The 18,531-nt window shown below is 38.8% G+C and overlaps 2 protein-coding genes across 4 annotated transcripts; one reads left to right on the forward strand and one right to left on the reverse strand.

The window, feature by feature from the left end:
- The first annotated feature begins 1,638 nt into the window (after positions 1-1,638).
- Positions 1,639-4,886, forward strand: mogat3b (monoacylglycerol O-acyltransferase 3b). Its single transcript, XM_082548735.1, has 8 exons — positions 1,639-1,681; positions 2,121-2,211; positions 2,361-2,468; positions 2,800-2,870; positions 3,260-3,464; positions 3,765-3,939; positions 4,014-4,198; positions 4,282-4,886. Exons 2-8 carry the CDS (start codon positions 2,130-2,132, stop codon positions 4,434-4,436), a joined length of 981 nt encoding a protein of 326 aa, XP_082404861.1. The 5' UTR covers positions 1,639-1,681; positions 2,121-2,129; the 3' UTR covers positions 4,437-4,886.
- Positions 4,887-4,986: 100 nt separating this feature from the next.
- Positions 4,987-14,683, reverse strand: srrt (serrate RNA effector molecule homolog (Arabidopsis)). 3 transcript variants are annotated; one of them, XM_082548733.1, is made up of 23 exons: positions 14,418-14,683; positions 14,131-14,218; positions 13,348-13,418; positions 12,548-12,669; positions 11,577-11,695; positions 11,231-11,359; positions 11,003-11,149; positions 10,667-10,855; positions 8,813-8,982; positions 8,461-8,642; positions 8,281-8,388; positions 8,034-8,190; positions 7,773-7,921; positions 7,607-7,668; positions 7,426-7,504; positions 7,112-7,303; positions 6,852-7,022; positions 6,569-6,722; positions 6,084-6,277; positions 5,741-5,897; positions 5,542-5,634; positions 5,339-5,441; positions 4,987-5,211 (listed from the first exon to the last, which is right to left on the reverse strand). In XM_082548733.1, exons 4-23 carry the CDS (start codon positions 12,650-12,652, stop codon positions 5,136-5,138), a joined length of 2,736 nt encoding a protein of 911 aa, XP_082404859.1. In that variant the 5' UTR covers positions 12,653-12,669; positions 13,348-13,418; positions 14,131-14,218; positions 14,418-14,683; the 3' UTR covers positions 4,987-5,135. The 3 variants fall into 3 exon arrangements, with proteins under 3 accessions (XP_082404859.1, XP_082404858.1, XP_082404860.1); XM_082548732.1 differs by having other exon boundaries at positions 14,131-14,683; XM_082548734.1 differs by having other exon boundaries at positions 5,328-5,441; positions 14,131-14,682.
- Between the last annotated feature and the right edge of the window lie 3,848 nt (positions 14,684-18,531).

Here is an 18,531-nt window from a genome sequence, read left to right on the forward strand (position 1 = left end):
CCAACACATGGCCTGTGTGAGGCTGACACGCCCCCTAAAGTCAACGGGAGACTATATGGGTGACTGGGTTGGAGTTAAAAGTGAATCTTTCAGATATCTAGATTAGGAGTGCTCCCTCTTGAGAAACACGCTGTAATCATGTGTATCGGTGGAATCTTTGGACTGCCACAAGTGGAGCCGTGAATCCAAAGTCCAAGTTTAGGTTTGATTAAAACTTTTCTAAATATTGATCAGTCACTGTGTTGGATGTTTATGTCATATGCATCTATCGCTGTTGGAGCCTAAAGATGATCTGCTGGGATAAAATCTGGTGTTAGCCCATTTAGGATTAATCTAACTTAAAAGCACATGCATGCTGACCGTACACCTGCACCTGACACATTCCTTAAAAGTCATGTCCATAACTAACAGATTATTATCACTGTTATCAGTCAACAGTGATATTGCAACATTAGCAGCATAGGTTCAGAGGCCCAACCAGAAGAAAATCCAAGCCTTTAATGTGCAGTAGACAGGACATGAAACAAAATAATCAAATTTTTCTATGTTTAAACGGCATGGTGCTGAGCCTGGACTGGCCAGTACAGTAGCAGATGACAGAAACTTCTCCACTGCACAGGATATATAAAGTCAGTGAAATAGAGATGGACCCAGTGGGACTTTAGCTCTTTATATGATTAAGGATCAGAGCAGTTGAGTGGTGGTTAGTGTTATGAGAAGTGGTGTGGCAGTATATCTACAGTACTTCAAATGTCTGCTTTGTGTTTTGTATTCATGTTGTTTTTTTTTTCGTGGATGCTGATGGAGAAAACCGCCACTTGAGAAAGTCAGATTTTTAAAAATTGCTCCCCTTATTCAAATTTTTCAAAATAAAGTATAAGATTTTGCATTAAATCTTTGATTGACAGGAGCAAATGTGCAAGAGGAGGAGAGCAAGGTCTGTGCTGTGGTTTATTTCTGAATGTCTCATTTTTAATATCAGTTTGTCAAAAAAAACTAACTTGATCAGTCTGAATCTAAGCCTCACTCTTTCCTTATTTGATCCTATATGCCAAACTGTTGCTATACCAGTTCATTATTCCTCATTATTTTACAATAGAAATCTCTCAGTGCTGCATAGGGCACAATCACTTGACTTTCCTGAACCATGCAGGAAATGCTGAGCTTTCAGGGCAGAGCCTTATCACCAGGCAGGCATGTAGAAATGATCTCAGTAAATCAGTGAGCAAGAACAACATTTAGGAGAGAAACACATTCATGACATTTACAGTAGCAGGAAAATCAGCATCAGCTCATGAGAAGACTTATAGGGAAGTCTGCTTTATGTAATTTACAAGTGAAGTGGCTGTGAAGCTGCATGAGACGATTCCTAGAAATAACACCAGCTAAAGAGACTGACATGTAATCCTGATGATCACCACACCAAAGACAAAAAGGACAAAATCAAATTAAATCACTGTATGTAAAAGTACAAAGATTAAATAACTGCAGTATCTTATTAAATCCCATTAACGTTTGCTGTGTTTATCTCTGACATAAGTTACTTGTGTCACAAAGTATTGGGTGAGTGGAGTTGTTATCAGCAGCTGTACACGGTCTGGTCAAAGTGCATAGTGCTGATCTGCGGGGAAGCAACGAATCTGCATCCATTCAAATTAACTTTGGAATTAACTCTACTAAGGTAAAATACAACATTTTATGGAACTTTGCAGCATAAAAATTGCTTTTGGTTAGGGTTAGGTCTTGTTTTACGGCGTTACTAGGCTGGGCTGCTAATAGTTTAACTTTTAAGCAGGTTAAAAAAAAATCTAGCATGTAAGTTTGCCTGTGAGCTTGTTCATAAGCGAGTCATTTGATCAGGCTCCTGCATGTCTGCCAAGGTTTCAAGCCTCTTTCTTCCCTAAAGGAAGTTTAAGAGTACATGCTTATGTGCTGGTCATCAATGAAATCGGTTGTCTGTCATAAAGTCATCTATTTAAAATTTTATGATCTTGGATAAAGCCACTTTTGTCGTTTCAAAGGCCATACGCTATACTATTCATTACAGTCGTGACCTTTACTAAATGAGAGTCCGCATTAAAATGTTATTGATAGCTGAAAAATGATGGTTTGGCCTCCAGGTTGCAAGAATGACTCGAGAAAAAACTCAGCTGAAGGAGTTTTTAGAGTCAATAAGTGTTCTGCAGTGGGTGCTAAGCTTTCTCCTCTTGGGTAAGAAGTTGCCATACTATCCTTTTTTAATGATTTCCTAACAAACATCAGTGTATTAATTGCATTATTAATTAACTCATAAAATAAATCTCTTGCTCCTTCCCAACTCCAATGCTGGTCGACATGGCATGAAAAACATCCATCTCCAGGAGTGGCTTGTATCATACTGATGGTGTATCTTATGTTTACCTCTCTGTGGCCGCTGTCTGCTCTCTACTTTGTATGGTTGGTGATGGACTGGCATAAACCCGAAAGAGGTAAAGAAATTCAAGTATGCATGAAAATAATGACGATACAAAAAACAAAATATGCAGTTTATACACTAATAAAAGGCCTACCTTTTAAAGTGTGTAACAGCACACTCAAAAATTATGATTTACAGTATATGCATGTATACTGGCTACATTAAATGGGTTTGCTGCTTAAAAATAGCTTTATTTTAGTTTTACCATTGTTTTTATAACTCTTAGTATTTAGTATACAGTTTTTGCATACCAGTGATCACATCAGGATACTCTTTAGCTTTGCTAACGTGCACTGTGAAACTGGGACACTCAGTGTTTCTAAGGTTTTCAATGTCTCCATCAGGGGGCAGAAGAACGATGTCTGTGAGAAAGTGGAAGGTATGGGAGCACATGAGAGACTACTTTCCCGTTAAAGTAAGTTTTGGGTAAATATCTTTAGATCTGTTTATTTGCTTCTAACACACAGATGCTTACTGTGTACAGGACAGCTAATATTTTCAAAAATCTCAAACCCTATGAAATGTCCAACTGAATTCCATGTTGGGATGTTTTTGGGGTACGGAAAGATACATTTTTACTCCAGTGCACACTTGAAGCACTGGAAACCTAAAATCCTGTTATTAGTCTTTACAAAGAGCATATTATATTTGAGGCCCTCACGCAGGGCACGCAGTCAAAAGCCTGCAAGAACAAGTGTCTAATCTTTGCCTCAGTCAGATGAGTGAAAATGGGCATGGCTGTTTAACAGCAGCAACATCCGTGATCACCAACATTAACCCTCTTGTGTCAATGTTCTTTCTTAGCTGGTCAAGACAGCAGAGCTGAATCCAAACAAAAACTACATCCTAGGTTCTCACCCACATGGCATCATGTGTACTGGAGCCTTTACCTGCTTCAGCACGGAGAGCTGTGGCTTTGCTGAGGCATTTCCCGGCGTGCGAGCCAGCCTGGCGATGCTGGCGGGCCTGTTCAGGATACCATTCTTTAGGGAGTACATCATGAGCGCAGGTATTTATCGCATGTTTTAGCAAGGGGACTAAACTACTCCGTTTCTTAGTCCGAGAAGCATTTTGCATTAGGCCGAAACAGCAGTTTATTGATCATACTACAGTATACAGTTCATGTTCTGCAGAAAAAAGTGATTTTACTTTGTGGAATGCAAATGGAAGAAAGAATACCTACATGTTACTGATGCTAACTGAATTTGAAAGCCTGTTGACAGTGTAGACCTGCATGTTACAGCTTAACAAAAAAGTCCCTGTTATGCTCCTGACCTGAACTACTTCTGTTCTTACTCTGTCTGATAAGGACTTTACCCAGTCAGCAAACCAAGCCTGGTCCACCTCCTTTCAAAAAGCGGCAAAGGGAATGCAGTGGTAATTGTGATAGGGGGCGCTGCCGAGTCTCTGGCATCCTCTCCCGGACTCAACACAGTGGTCATGAAGGAAAGAAAGGGATTTGTCAGACTGGCCCTTGAGTTGGGGTGAGAATTATATACTAAGAAAGAAAATATACAAATATGTAAAACACTGAAACCTGAACTCTGACCTTCCACAGTGTTGATCTGGTGCCCGTTTATTCATTCGGGGAGAATGAGCTCTACCAGCAGGTGATTTTCGCAGAGGGCAGTCTGTGTCGCAGGTTACAGGACTTGTTTAAAAAAATCATGGGCTTTGCACCGTGTCTCTTTGTCGGTGAGCGCTTTCTTCTCATGCCCTACAGGACTCCAATCACGACTGTTGGTGGGTATTTTATTATTCTTTAAATAGCCAATACCACTTTTATGTACTGAGCCCATTTTATTCTCACACTGTACTCTTTTCAGTGGGAAGTCCAATCTCAGTGCCAAAGCGTGTCACGCCCACAGACGAGGAAGTCGACCATTATCACAGACTTTACATGCAGGCCCTTTCCAAATTATTCCACGAACACAAGGTCAGCTGCGGACTTTCAGAAAATCACGAGCTTCGGATAATTTAGATATTTTGACATAAACTGTTTGCACCAAATACGACTTGGAGTCACTATGGATCTGACGTGATGGACCTATATTAACATTGAAGGTTTCCTGTGATCATCAGTCTATAAAAATGTGCCTGTATTTAAAACTGCTCATCACATGTTTTAAATAATTATGACGTGAAGCCTTTATGTGGCACTGCTGTTTGTATGGAAAACACTGGAGGATTATTAGTTTAATCATGTTTGGCAATAATTTTAACAACATATTGAAAAAAATATTCTCACGTGTTTCTGAAAGCTGTACATATTTGGAATGATTCAATTACTATCTCATAACATGACATACTTTTCCTTTTTTGTTTGCATTATTAAAACAATCCCACTAGTTTTCATGAACAAAAGAAAAAAATCTTACTGGATATTGTGTTGTTTTGAGCTGTACCCCCCCCCCCCCAAAAAAGCTGTGTATTATTTAAGATCCACTAAAAAATTATGATGCGCTTTGTCACAGATTACTTCTTTTTATATCAGATCGACTTCACAAGTAATTTAATACTTATTACTGTAATTTGATCACAACTTTATTAATGAATCTGTTTACAGCAGTTCTGGTTGCACAATAATTACAAAACAAGCCTTTTAAGAAATGAAATAATCTCATTACTCCAAAAAGCAGGCAGAACACAACACTGGTAAAGAGCAAAAAATGTGAACCTTCTAAAAGAAGTCCATATCATCTGGTGCATCCAGGTCACGGTACTCAATGATGTTGCGTGGGTCACCTCGTGACATTCTGCAATGGATGGCAATGCAAACAGAAAAACAGTAGAAACGATCTTTTAAAGGGAGTTTCAAACTTCCACATTAGCAGAAAAAAGAAAATGTTTGTAGCAAAATAAAGACACGTACAGCGGTCTCACCTGATGTTGCGCGGCTTACCCAGGTATTCACCTTGTCCGCGGAAGTTGTCATAGTTGCCTCTGCCTCCACCATATTGGTTGGGTGGATAAGGAGGCCCACCAGCTTCAAAAAATGATTTTAATTTGAAAAAAGAAAAAGTGTTGCGACTTGACTGGAAAGCACATTCTCATTTTTAGTATAAAAGGGTAAATTCAGAACATACCACCGTAGCCCATCAGAGGAGGACGAGGCTGTGCAAAGCCCATTGGACCCTGAGGACCTTGGGGAGGAAACGGCATACTGGGACTGAGCAAACCTGCGAGATGAAACGGGCCCAGTGTATCTTTTTCTTACTATTCTGTTTATCTCTGTTGAAGAATATCTGTAGTTCTGGGTTTACTAGACAAAAATCTCAAACCGACCTTGGCTTGGGCCTGGAAGAGGAGGAAGTTTCATCTCTGGCAGGGATGGCCTCTTGGCATCCATCAGGAAATTGTTGAAGAAACTAACCTCCTTTTTCACTTCTTCAATTTTATCCCCATGTTTGTTGAGGATGTGCTTCCGTACAAACTCTGGACCCTTGAATTTGATTTGAAATAAAAAAAATAAAAAATATATACAGAAATAATTCTTGATTATTATTTTTTTTAAATTACAACAGAACTTCTAACAAAAACTACTGGTATATCTCCTTTGTGTTTAATAAAATGCATTGACTGTGGTCATGCTGTACAGTCCTGAATACTATTCATTCCAAGTGCCAACCTTAAATTTCTTTCCACTTAGAGGGCAGAGCCATTTATCTTTTCCCAGTTCTTGTGTGTTGGCAGACACAAACTTCTCCACTTCTTCTTCAGGGTCCTTGCGGCCCATCTTCACCCCCTCTTCTTCAGACAAGACTTCTTTTAAACTAAACAAGGGGGCCAACTTCTCCTCCATCATTTTCTCCCACTGTTGCACTGTTGAATGAGGGGATGTCATCTTATTAAATTCTGAATCAACACAAACTTTAAAATCCTCACTTAAACTTTTTTTTTGCAATCTGCATTGCCTACATTTGGCACTGTTTATGATAGGTGGCAAAATAGTCTAAGCACAGCAAATGTTTAGCTAGCAAACACAACAGTTAAAATTCACGTCAACTTCAGGATGTTGGAAGATTCATTTTCACTACAGCTGAGTCAACATTTACGTTTTCATCCCAGAGGTCTCTTTTGTGTCACGTAACATGAAAAGGGAAGAACACTGACCTTCTCCATGTGTGATGCGGTTGGGAGGAATGGGTCCACGTACATGAATCATGCCGCATCGGTTGGGCATTTCATCCTCACTGGGGTATTCACAGGTGTTGTAGTAGTCAACTGAGTGCACAACACGGAGGTACAAGACCAAACGATCCAAAACCTGAAACAACACATGGTAAAATTGACAGGCCTAGCACAGTGAAGATACAAATGGAGAAACCCACTTTTAAAAGAGAAGATCAGATGGATATTATATCTTAAACTGTTCTAAGTGTGGTAAAGGAATGACCTTGACAAGTTTGTCATCCCTCTCAACAGTCATCTCTGCAGGGTTTCCTTCCTTGATGCCCTCCTCAGAATCCATTCCACTCCCGGAGCCCAGAAGCTCCTCCTCCTCAGCACTGACCTCCTCTATCAGGTAATCGGTAATATTCTTCAGGATGGGGTTCTGCGCTGGCAACTGTGGAAATAAAAAAAACCCACAAATGATGATGATGGTCAAATAACTTGAGAAAAATCGGTTAAATTGCATGGGTACAGGTACTATACCTCACTGCTCTGCCCTTCTTCCTGGGACTTGTTGCTCCAAAGTTCCCCTTTCTCATCTAAGGCATGAATGAGCTTGGCAGCCAGCTTGATGTCATTGCGGAGAATCTGCTTGTGCTGAGTAATGCCATTAACATTACGCACCCTCCGAGCAAGGTCCCTGTTCACCCCCGGTGCCAGTTCACAGTCTCGCAGCTGTGAAGGGTAAAAACAGACTGGTAAAGGCCTCAGCTGAAATTTGAACGATCTCTGCATCTCTAAAGCCACCTGCAACACAAAGTTATAGCAGTGCCAACACTTATGACTGGTGCACTTACCCGAATGTTCTGAAGGTTCCAACAGACTTCTTTGATGTTGACGCTACGGTCAAATGTCACCCAGCAACGTCTGAAAAACCTGAGACGGTGCAGGTTTCATGTCAAAGTAATGAATGACTACACTAATCCAACCATTTACACTTTAGTGTAGCAAATAATGCCAAGTTTTCATTTTTCATACCTGCGCTCTGGATGGGGATCAGACAAGCAAACACGCAGAAACCCAGGGTAACGTCGACACAGCTGAGAAGAAAAAGAAACCACGCTCAGTTTAAACCAGGACACGTATCTGTTTAGTGCACTTAAAGATCTGGACCTGATAGGTATGCTTCTTTTATACAACTCACAGCAATAATCTCAGCCTTGGAGATGGTGGGAGCGATGCTTCTCATGAACAGAGAGCAAGTCCTGTGGAGAGGCCGTGGTCTAGGAGAGTCGTCTTTGGGCTTTTTCTCTTCCTTCTTGTCCTCCTCGGAGTTCTCCTTGGGTTTCTCCTCTGGATCATTAGACAGGAAAGGGAGATTTATTTGATGAGTGCTAAATTACAGAAAGATACATATTATACTCCTGAAAATGTATAACCAGACACTACAGGCATGATTTCTCACCTTCACCTTCCTCTTCCTCCTCATCCTTGTCTTCCTCTTCCTTCTTCACTGGTTTGTCAGAGCAGTTAGAGTTGAAGTCTGAATCTGAGTCCGAGTCACTCTCTGAGGCGCTGGCTTCATCATCGCTGTCCCCGCTGCGCTTCCTCTTTCTTCTTGGCTAAACAATCAAATTGAAAAACAATCAGGCCAGTTCAATTTATTTCTTTCTCTTGGTAAGAACTAATTCAGTATCAGAAGGAACACTTACTTTCTTAGGTTCAGGAATTTCTTTTGCTGGTTCTTTCTCTGCCTCCTCTTTCATATCCTCTCCTTCTGCTGTGGCAGCTTTCTCTGTGCTGGCTGAGTCACTACCCTCCTGTGCCACAGTTCATTGTCATCAACAGAGCCTCATGAAATGTCTACCGCCTGTCTAACAGAGCACACATACCTTCTCATTTCTGTCTTTCTCCACTGGTTTGCAGTCACTACCCAAAGCTTTGAGGTCTTCTCTCTTGGAAACTTCAGTGCCCCTGGAAATAGATGCTGACTTCTCTCTGTCTTCTTCCTCTTCAGATGGCAGATCCAAGATGCGAAGATCATGGTCTGTGCCCCCTTCCATTTTTATCACAGCTGAAATGCAGAAAGAACGTTATGGTTCAGCCATAGAAGTACTCTTCTAAGTACCATCCATGCAATTAGGTCAGATCATTTTTGCTTTTATTGTAAAAGCAGACTTAATTGTAGATACAAATGAAAACTCCACAGGTTAACAATGCTCTTTAAGTTGTTTGAGACCTCACCTGCATCCAAAACTTTGATGATGGCTGGGGTCTGTTCAATGTCCAGGGAGACATTATCAAACCAGCCGTTCTCCATTAGGAAAATGAACACATTCAGGCGGTTGTGCAGAGCCCTCTGGGCCTCTGCCTTAAGTCGTCTGGCCTCATCAGGGTGGTACTTGGATCGGAACCTGTGTCCAGAGTTGGGCGTCCACAACAGATTGGGGAGAGAATGATGGGGGTTGGGATGAGCGGGAAGCAAAAGTTAGAGAACAAATAAATATTACAAGCCTACGTTACATCTGTGTATTTTACACTTTTTTTTTTAAGTTTCTTCTAATCACATTTTTAACAGAACATTTATTCTGAATAGGGTTTTTTTATGTTAAACAACTCCAATTCAATAAGCAATCTAGCATATGACAAAACTTTAATTTGTCTTCAGTATATCCTAGTTATTATAATTTTCTGTAATTCTATGTTTTGACTGTGGTCTTCATAGCCAATTACTCAACAATGTTAGAAGATTTGAGATTAACTCACCAAAAAAGAAAGAAAAAAAAGGCAGGAAAAAAACAACAGAGATGATCAAATTAAACATTTACATATTCAAAATGTCACATTAAAAATGTTAGCATTAAGTGGACTACAGTTACCTTTTGTTCTGCCAGTTTAATAACAAATAAATACAGAGAGCGGGGTCTCTTCTGTGAAAGTGCGCTCCACTTCACCCCAATGGTGTGTCTGTATGCACACAAATTCGGTTTTGGGATTTGATCCGAATATAAAAAGAAAATTGTGTCGAAAAAGGATAAAACAAGAAAAAAAAAATTTCCGTGTGCGGACGACTACATGGCTGTCTATCTAAAATCCCTGTTACTGTGTGTCTAAGAGCAACTGCATTGTGCGCAGTGCATGCCCTGTCTGTCTAAGACCGATTCTTGCAGATGAGCTCCACTTTTTCTCATCTTGAAAAAAATCGTCGTCAACGTAGTAGTTGAAATGAAGGGAAGAAAATGGGTTATGACAAAACAGAATAATTTTGCATGATACCTGTGAAACAAGTGTCAAAGCATTAACAGACAGCACACAATTACGAATCTTGTGTTACTCCAAATAAGACAATCAACCCAAGGAACAAAGACGTTTTGGTCAAAGCACCAAATGATGACTTTAAACAATTTCGTTACATGAGAGTGACAATAAACAATTAACACACATTACTTCCTAGATTTTTTTTTCTATACCCAATGTTTGACTAGTGATAATATTTGTATTCCTGCCTAAGGAACTATGGATATTTATGGATAAAAAAAAAATTTAACTCCTAAAATACATTTATAACAAATATAAACTAATGTTGAAATTGGGTTGATTTTCTTATTTTGTCAACAAGTACTATAGCAACAGTCATTAGTTATAAATTAACTGTGTGTGCCTGGTCCTCGTACTGGGTGAAACTGTCATACCAAACGCCTTTCCACTGCTTTTAATTTGTGTGCATTAACAGCACCAGAGTTTAACAAGAACATAACGGAGATGGCATATACATGCACCTTGTTTTAATGTACCAATTTCATTAGCCATCAATTACAAATAAAAACATCATCTGAATTTTTGAATAGAATTCTAAGATAAACCCACCAAAAGGACCAGGCTCAGCCTATTATATTTGCCTTTAAATAGCAATTAAACCTAAAATGATGAAAAGGCCAATAAAGAAATAAAGAGCCAATTATATTTGGTGAGGACAACAAAAAATAACAGCTTAAGTAATGCTAATGGATCTGTCGATGCAATAATTACATTATGACTATAATAAAAAAATTATATTCTTGATAAGGGCTTATGTAGTAAAGGCATCTGAGATCGTACCACTCTTCATCTTTATGAGCCAAAAAGAAGTCCTGCATCTGCTGTCGCCGGAAGTCGATCTTGTACTCATTGTAGCGTTTGACGGCCTCAGTCTCATCCACAGAATCATCTAAGGACAGCAGAAACTCCTTAAAGCTCTTCATTATTGGAGGAGGAGGACCTAAGTCCAAGTCGTGGATGTTACCAAGCCTAATGAAAGAAAGATATGTTGGATGGAGCTTTGACTATCCAAGAAGCTAGTTGGCAAAAAGACATATCTGAGGTAACAACATTAAAAATATCTTTAAAGATATGTAAAGTAACATTTAACTTCAAAACTGAACTTAAATTAATTACCTGGCCTGAATGGGGATGCCTTGATGAGGCTGCATGAGGTGCATGTCGGGATGGCCCCAATGTTGTGGTGGTCCATAGCTGGGCCCTCCTCCACCACCATAACCCAAGTCATACCCACCACGGTAGGGGTCTCCACCATGGTCATCCCTGCCAGGAACGGATAAGGGGCTTTAAGTAAAATAAAAGATGGTTACAGACATTGTGCAATAGTAACATTGCAAATCCTACCAGTCTCTTCTCATGCGTTTCTGCTGGGGACTCATGTCGTGTCTGGGTGGGGTAAATCTCTCCCTTCGACCTCTATCATAATCCCTGTACTCTCCACGACTTCGCCGCTCCCTGCCTCTATCCCACTCCCTGGACCAATGATCACAATCAGAGGAAGGAGAGAAAACATGAGGAAAGAAAAAAAAGGTAAGAAACACACAAGTCTATCTTTAATATCCACTTTACTCAGTGTAAGAGCAGCAAAGAGCTACAATTTATTAGCATTTAGCTGTTCATCTGAATATGATTTGGCTGTATCAGGTTTCACTGAATCTGGCGTGTGCCCAATAGCATCTCTCTTTTTAACCTGTCATTCCAGTCATCTCTGCGCCGGTCCTCTCTCTCTCTTGAACGGTCATAGTCACTTCTCTCCCGTCTGAATTTGTCCCTTCTCCTGCGATCATGGTCATCATCACTGTCTCCCATCTGCACGAAGAAAGAAAATCCAGATCACGTGTAGTATCCATTGATTATTATTAAGATGGCTACAAGCAGAATCGTTTTAAGGAAGGTTTTACTTTTTATATTAAGACCTGATAAGTGCAAAGCGAAAGTTTATGATTTACATCTCAAAAGAAGAAACTGCTCTGATGTAACACAACTCAAAACACATGTGCATCTTCCTTTTAAGTGACAAGTCAGTAAACCATGTCAGCAAAATGCCCCCCATGAAGATTGTTCTCGTTGAATATTGTTCTCATTATAAGCCAGGGAAACTGTTTCCTTTATTTTGTCTTCAGTATGTGGGGTTGCCACATGGAGACCGGGACGGTGCTTATAACAAGTGACTATTAATATTTGACCTTCTAATTCAAAAGGATTTTGGTGACGGCAGTCATTCAAACAAGGGGGACCGTGAACAAGGAAATGCAGATAGTCTGTCACAGACGACGTGCGTAACTTGCCGTAAAGTAATTCCTTTGTCTTGCATAATAGCGATCATTGATATCATCAGACTGGGATTTACAAAATTTACAAAAAACAAAACAAAACAAACAAAAAGAAAGATCAAAATTAGTAGCTATCCGGAGATACAGGTTTGAGTCTTTCAGTCGAAACAAAACCTGTAAATTCGTGTTTTAGGGCGAGTTAGGACCCTCGATAATGCAGCCATGTATCGTTAGCCACTACGCTAGCTGTGTGTTAGCTGAAAATAAAATGAAAGAAATAAAATTAAATGAAATAAACTGAATTACGGTCTCATTCTACAGACCTGTCTTATTCTAAATAACAGACCAACTGATATAACTGAGGAAAAGTCAATAATTACGATAATACCTTAACAATTACTCGTTGGTATGGTGATCTCGTTCGTCTCCCTCTTTCTCCGTAGCCTTCACGTCTTCTTGTTCTTCGCTTGGAAATTGGTGAACAACTAAACATGGAATTAGCGCCACCACCTGGTTTGGAGTGTAAGCCACAATTTATCACCTCCGCCTAGGTAGCGTTTACGTCAGAGGAGGAGCCAGACATTTGAAACACCCGGGGCTTAGCCCTAAAGGGTAGTATGCATGTGGGATTTTTTTTTTTTTTGAGGGGGGGGTGTAGAAATGACTGAAAGATTAATAGGCTCTGTTTTGAGTTTTGTTCAAAAAAGAATGACTTCATATAGGGAAATATATATATCACACATGCAGGACACCTTAAACTAGTTTTTTAATTAAGCAGCAAGACAGAACAAAGACTGGGCTGTATCAAGACACAGGGACTAAACCCCAATTCAACCAGACGCAGAACTGATCCAGAATTAAAACAGGACTACAACAGTTCAAAAGCAGGACTACTGAGGACTTAACCAAGACATAACCACAATCAGAACTAGATGATAGTAGCACTAAAAATCATCATAGACCTGCACTACACTTATTTATTTAATTCTACCAAAGTACAATATTTAGATTGAGAAAAGTTTATATAATTATTTAGCCTTGTTGTGCAAACAAGCCTGCAGAACTTAATAAATATAGAATTTGAAAAATAGCAAACCTAAAAAGAAACACTAGGTACGAGATACATGAGTACCTATGATACAGTGATACTTTTAGTAAGCAACCATTTGACTAACATGTGTGTCTCACCTGCTCTTGTTCATCTCTGTTCTGTCCTCATTCTCCATCTCAATCTCTGCTCCTCTCTCTCTCTCTTTGTGCTGACAATCATCAAATATACAGTTGAAACCAGATATTTACAAACTCTTCAGATCAAAACACAAACACTTTTTTAATTGTAACATCAAATCAGACTAAATGTTTATTTTTTTAGATTGATAAATATAAAAACATATTTGTTAACTTTAAGAGTAAAGAGAGAAACTGTCTGTGTTTTTTAATTGTAAATGGCACCAAATTGTATTCAAATTGAGCCACACTTATGGAGCTCCACAGTTCTTTTCCTGGTGTTTTGGTTGACATCTCTTGATTTTCCCATGTCACAGAAACAGACTCTGTGTTTTGCCTTATATGCATCCACAGCTGTGCCACCAATTTACTCACATGGACTCTACTAACCTATCAGAAGCTTCTTCAGCTCAGAATGGAATCCTCTGGAGTTTTCTTATTAATTAACAATAAACTTAGTGTATATGTACTCCTAAATTTAATGAAAGTGATAAAAAATAGACAGCTCTGTCTCTCTTTATTCTGACATTTAACTAATTCAAAAGATATTTCAATATTTATCTAAAACAAAAGTTTACTCTAAATTGATGTTGTACAGTAAAAATGTTTTATGTTTTCTCCCTAAAGTGTATGTAAATATCTGGTTACAAATGTGAATATCCTGCTGTGTACTGAAATCCCTCTTGTTTTGCATAGAAATATACTGAACAACATACAAAGCATAATATATAAAATAACATTTACCTGAGTTTTTTCTTTGAAAGAACCCTCTAATGTCCATTCTTATATTTCAGTACATAACTGAAACCGAATTAGTCGGGGAGGGTAAGAACTGAAAATATGAAATAAACACACGTAAGCTAAGACTCTCTAAAAAATAGCATTTGTTCGGCTTTTCATTTCGCCATTTGTTGATTCACTTGAAGAGCAAGTAAAATAATATTGGTCAAGTGATCAGTTTCATATCAATCTTTCGTGATGCACCGTCATATTTACATTATTTGTACGGTACGAATGATTTGCTTTGGTACCTGGTCAAACTTAAGCTCTCCTTAGTATGGCTGGCTCCGTCTCTCCAACAGCGCACTCACGGGCAGCAGCTGCCCCGCCCCCTCGCTCAGTCGCTTAGTGCCTGAGCTTGGATCATACCAATATCAGGGGGGGATTCACGCACAGTCGTAAATTCCCACAGTGTGCACTATGTGCTTCGAATATTGTGTGTACTTTTTGTTTTATACAGTTGTCAGCCAGGCATCTAACTATGAAAAAATTACACTCCAAAATACCCCGGGCTTCTGACAAAACAACCCGGGCTTAAGCCCCGTAAGCCACCCCCACGCTCCGCCCCTGGTTTACGTGCGTGTCATTCTTTTTGGTTGTAAACACAACAACTCGAAACGTTTTGAATGACTTTTGATCGAACTTTTTAGGAGTGTATACTGGGGTCACATGACCAAACCATTCAAATCTGGCTTACATCCTCCAAGGTCTTCAAGGTCAAATTAATGATTTATTGGTCAAAAATAGACAAAAATCCTTATCACTTAGAAACTATGATTATTAAAAGTGCAGTGTGTGTTGTCAACATATAGAAAGATTTAAAATATCATGTCACATTTGACCTTATCTTCAAGGTCAATAGATTGATCTGAAGGTCAACGGGATAATAATGCTATATAGAGTTATTTAAAAATATGTTTCTTACTGCTATTCTTTCTACTGACCACATATAGGCATAAAGGGAATGATATATGGGGATTCTAAATATTACATTACTTTGGATTTTCTTTAAGGTCAAATAAAGTCAAACATTCATAAAATGTCTTTTATACTGCATTTGTTTGTACTGGTAACATTTAGGAAATGCTACTGGTATATGAGGATTTTAAACATCACATTATAGTTTGCATCACATTTTATATTTGAGCTCACTATTACGTTCCGTATCTGTCTTTCTTTCAAGTTGACCCTAAAATGTGTTATATCTTTAAAGAAAGTAATGTAAAAAGCTATTTAATAAGTTCAAGTTATTCATTTCCAGTTATTTACCTATTATTATACCTATTATCTATTACCTTTCCTAGATAATTTTTATGACCAGAGAGTGAACTGACTTGGTGGAGGTTTGCACCCCAGAACGCTTAGTTTCTTTCACACCGTTTAGAAAATCTTCTGTTTTGATAGTATGTTTACACATAATTTAAAGGGAAAGATTATTTCAGCCCACACCAGCCATGGTTTTCATAGACCCAAACCAAAAATACATATACAAGAGGAATAATCAAGAAAGGGAGATAAAAGTGAAAACCCAACACTGCAAATGCATTGGAAAATATGGATAATAAATGGAACGTAGGTCTTAAACATGTATATTTATCCCCTCACCTTTTTCAGATCAGAATTTTCATTCTCATTCTCTACGTATAACACACAAATTATAACACATCAGTACTTCTTCAATATTTTTTATAGTTTTCCCTCTCTATTCACTTCAGTTCAATTCAATTTAATGGATAGATATAAATATATCCCCTTAAATATAGGGGAGAAAGACCAGACAAAAGACACACAGTGGAAGAGAGCCAGAGATGAACAATAACAGCGAGTGAAAAGAAGTGAGTGAGGAAGAAACGCTCGGTGCATTACAGGAAGCCCCCAGCAGCCTAGACCTATTGCGGCATACTAAAGGGAGGATTCATGTCCACCTGATCCAGCCCTTTTTCTTTTATCAAAAAGGAAAGTTTTAAGCCTAATCTTAAAAGTAGAGAAATTGTCTTTGAAACCATGCAACCTGAAGGCAATGCCCTCCGCTTTAGTGGTCTTCTATGGCCTTTCAGGTCTCTTTGGTGTTGCTGAGCTGACCAGAACTTCATCAGAATTCACCAGAATGTTGGTTTTGCAAAACAAGCTTTTGCTGTGTCTTCACCTGCATCAACCTCTTGAAAAGCTACCAAATGCCAAACACTTGGAAACAAGTGTTTATATTTAATCTGACAAATTTGCCACGACGTAATAAGGGAACAGGTCCAACTTGGCCATAAAACTGCTTTTAGATAATTGTCCACTTGCCTTTGAGCTCTGGAAACAGGAGACTGTGTATGAAGAAAACGACTGGATACTATTAGAAGAAATAAATTAAATCCAATACATTTTGCTGGATTTGCTGTCTTTAGGGTTCTATAACTCTTATCCAAGATGAGTCCATTGAAAAATGTATACAAGACATAATGTATGACTGTAAAATTGCTGTGGGATTACCTTATTTTCTATTGAACACTCATCAATACCATGTTCCTTGAAGTGTTTCTATAATTTAAAATTAATTGTTGAATCATATATCATCTACATTATTAATGTGCTTATTCCAGACATAAGCCGTACCCTACCTTTCAGTTTTATGGTTACTCATTAAGACTTGATTCATTAGGGCTTTATGCATACGATGAATTCAAGCCATTTAATCCTTGTTAATTTCAGTATTTCATGTCCCTTTAATGATGTCACCTGCTGTGTTAAAGAAAAGCCAATTTACATTTGAGCTGAATAAATCTTTTTATACCCCGGATACATGATAGCCATGCATAGGTTAGCATCATCACATTTAGAGTTCTCCTCTAAACCAGAAGAACCTTTACAAGACTCTTCGTCAGCAAAAAAAAGCTTGGATTTGCTGCAAAGAATCTCGAAAACTCTTAAAAACTCTGAACTTTCTCTGGAAAAGATGCCATCAAGCTGCTCTTTGCTGAGATCATCTTTCCTGTTAGTCTTAACTTTAATTATGCTTCTGGATTCCAGAAAGATCTCCCAGGACGACAATGAGGTAAAGTACATTTTCTTGTGACTTTATTTGCTAACTTTCATCACAGAAATAAAAACCAGAGGTAATTTATTGACTGTACCAAGAGAACTTACACCCTAGTGTGATATGCATTTACTTTAATTTTCATTTCAGCAGAATTATTCCTTGGGCGAGTTTTAACTTCCCTCTAAAATAATTTAATCTGATATTATTTTACAAATTATGTTGATATGAAACAAACAAAGTGGTTTAAGGTTCAAAGGTTTTTTGAAATTATCAAAAAAATGCAAACAGCTTTTTTTTAACCTCAGATGAAAGTAAGTTATTAGATCTGGTTCTGGTTATATCCTAGATGCCCTGCACTCCTTCCATAAGCAGCTTTAATTAATTCTTTAATTGATAATATTATTATCAGTGTATTGTCAGGCAATGCTTTTATTATCCTAACAATAATCATAATAATATTGTAGAAATAAAAGAGAAAATAACAGTTTTTACTATTCACATGTTCACAGGCTTTTCTGGGGAGTCCTTATCACCTGCACATCATCTCCACTCCACTTGCTATCCTGGACTACATGAGGCACCAGTTAAGGTTCAAAGGACGAACAAAGAAAAGCACAAAGAAAGGATATATTTGGAGGTTCACTGTCTAGTGAAAGTAAAACGCAATAGTGTGAGATCAAAGGAGCTTGCAAAGAAAAGCGTCTGGACTTCTTTAAGTTGCTTGAAGACGTTTCACCTCTCATCCGAGAAGCTTCTTCAGTTCTAAGGTCAAATGGTGGAGAGTCCCAGATATAAACCTAGTGGGAGTGACCCCCCACAGAGGGACAAAAGGACCCCCTGATGATCCTCTAATCGCCTGAGCCAAGGTGGGAAACTGGGCGTGGGTCCCAATCAGCCAGAGTTTCGGGTGTGTTCATTGTGAAACCTGGCCCCACCTTATCATGCGAATTCCTGAGGTCAGATGGCCCAGGATGTGAGTGGGCGTTAAGGCGTCTGGGAAGGGATCTCTAGGTTTATATCTGGGACTCTCCACCATTTGACCTTAGAACTGAAGAAGCTTCTCGGATGAGAGGTGAAACGTCTTCAAGCAACTTAAAGAAGTCCAGACGCTTTTCTTTGCAAGCTCCTTTGACTACGATGACCTGGATGACTGAGAACCTTCACAGACAATAGTGTGAGATCTAATAAACTACTTCTTAAATGTCATCGTTTTCTGTAAGTTTTTTTTCTACATCTGTTCTATAACATCTCTGATCTGTTGTTAAAACTATTTGGACTTTTTCAGATCTTAAATTCAATAAACCCAAACCAGCTGTAGATAATCAGCCGCATAAAACTGA

The sequence above is a fragment of the Aulonocara stuartgranti genome, assembly GCF_965226115.1.
Source record: "Aulonocara stuartgranti genome assembly, chromosome: 10".
NCBI lineage: Eukaryota > Metazoa > Chordata > Actinopteri > Cichliformes > Cichlidae > Aulonocara > Aulonocara stuartgranti.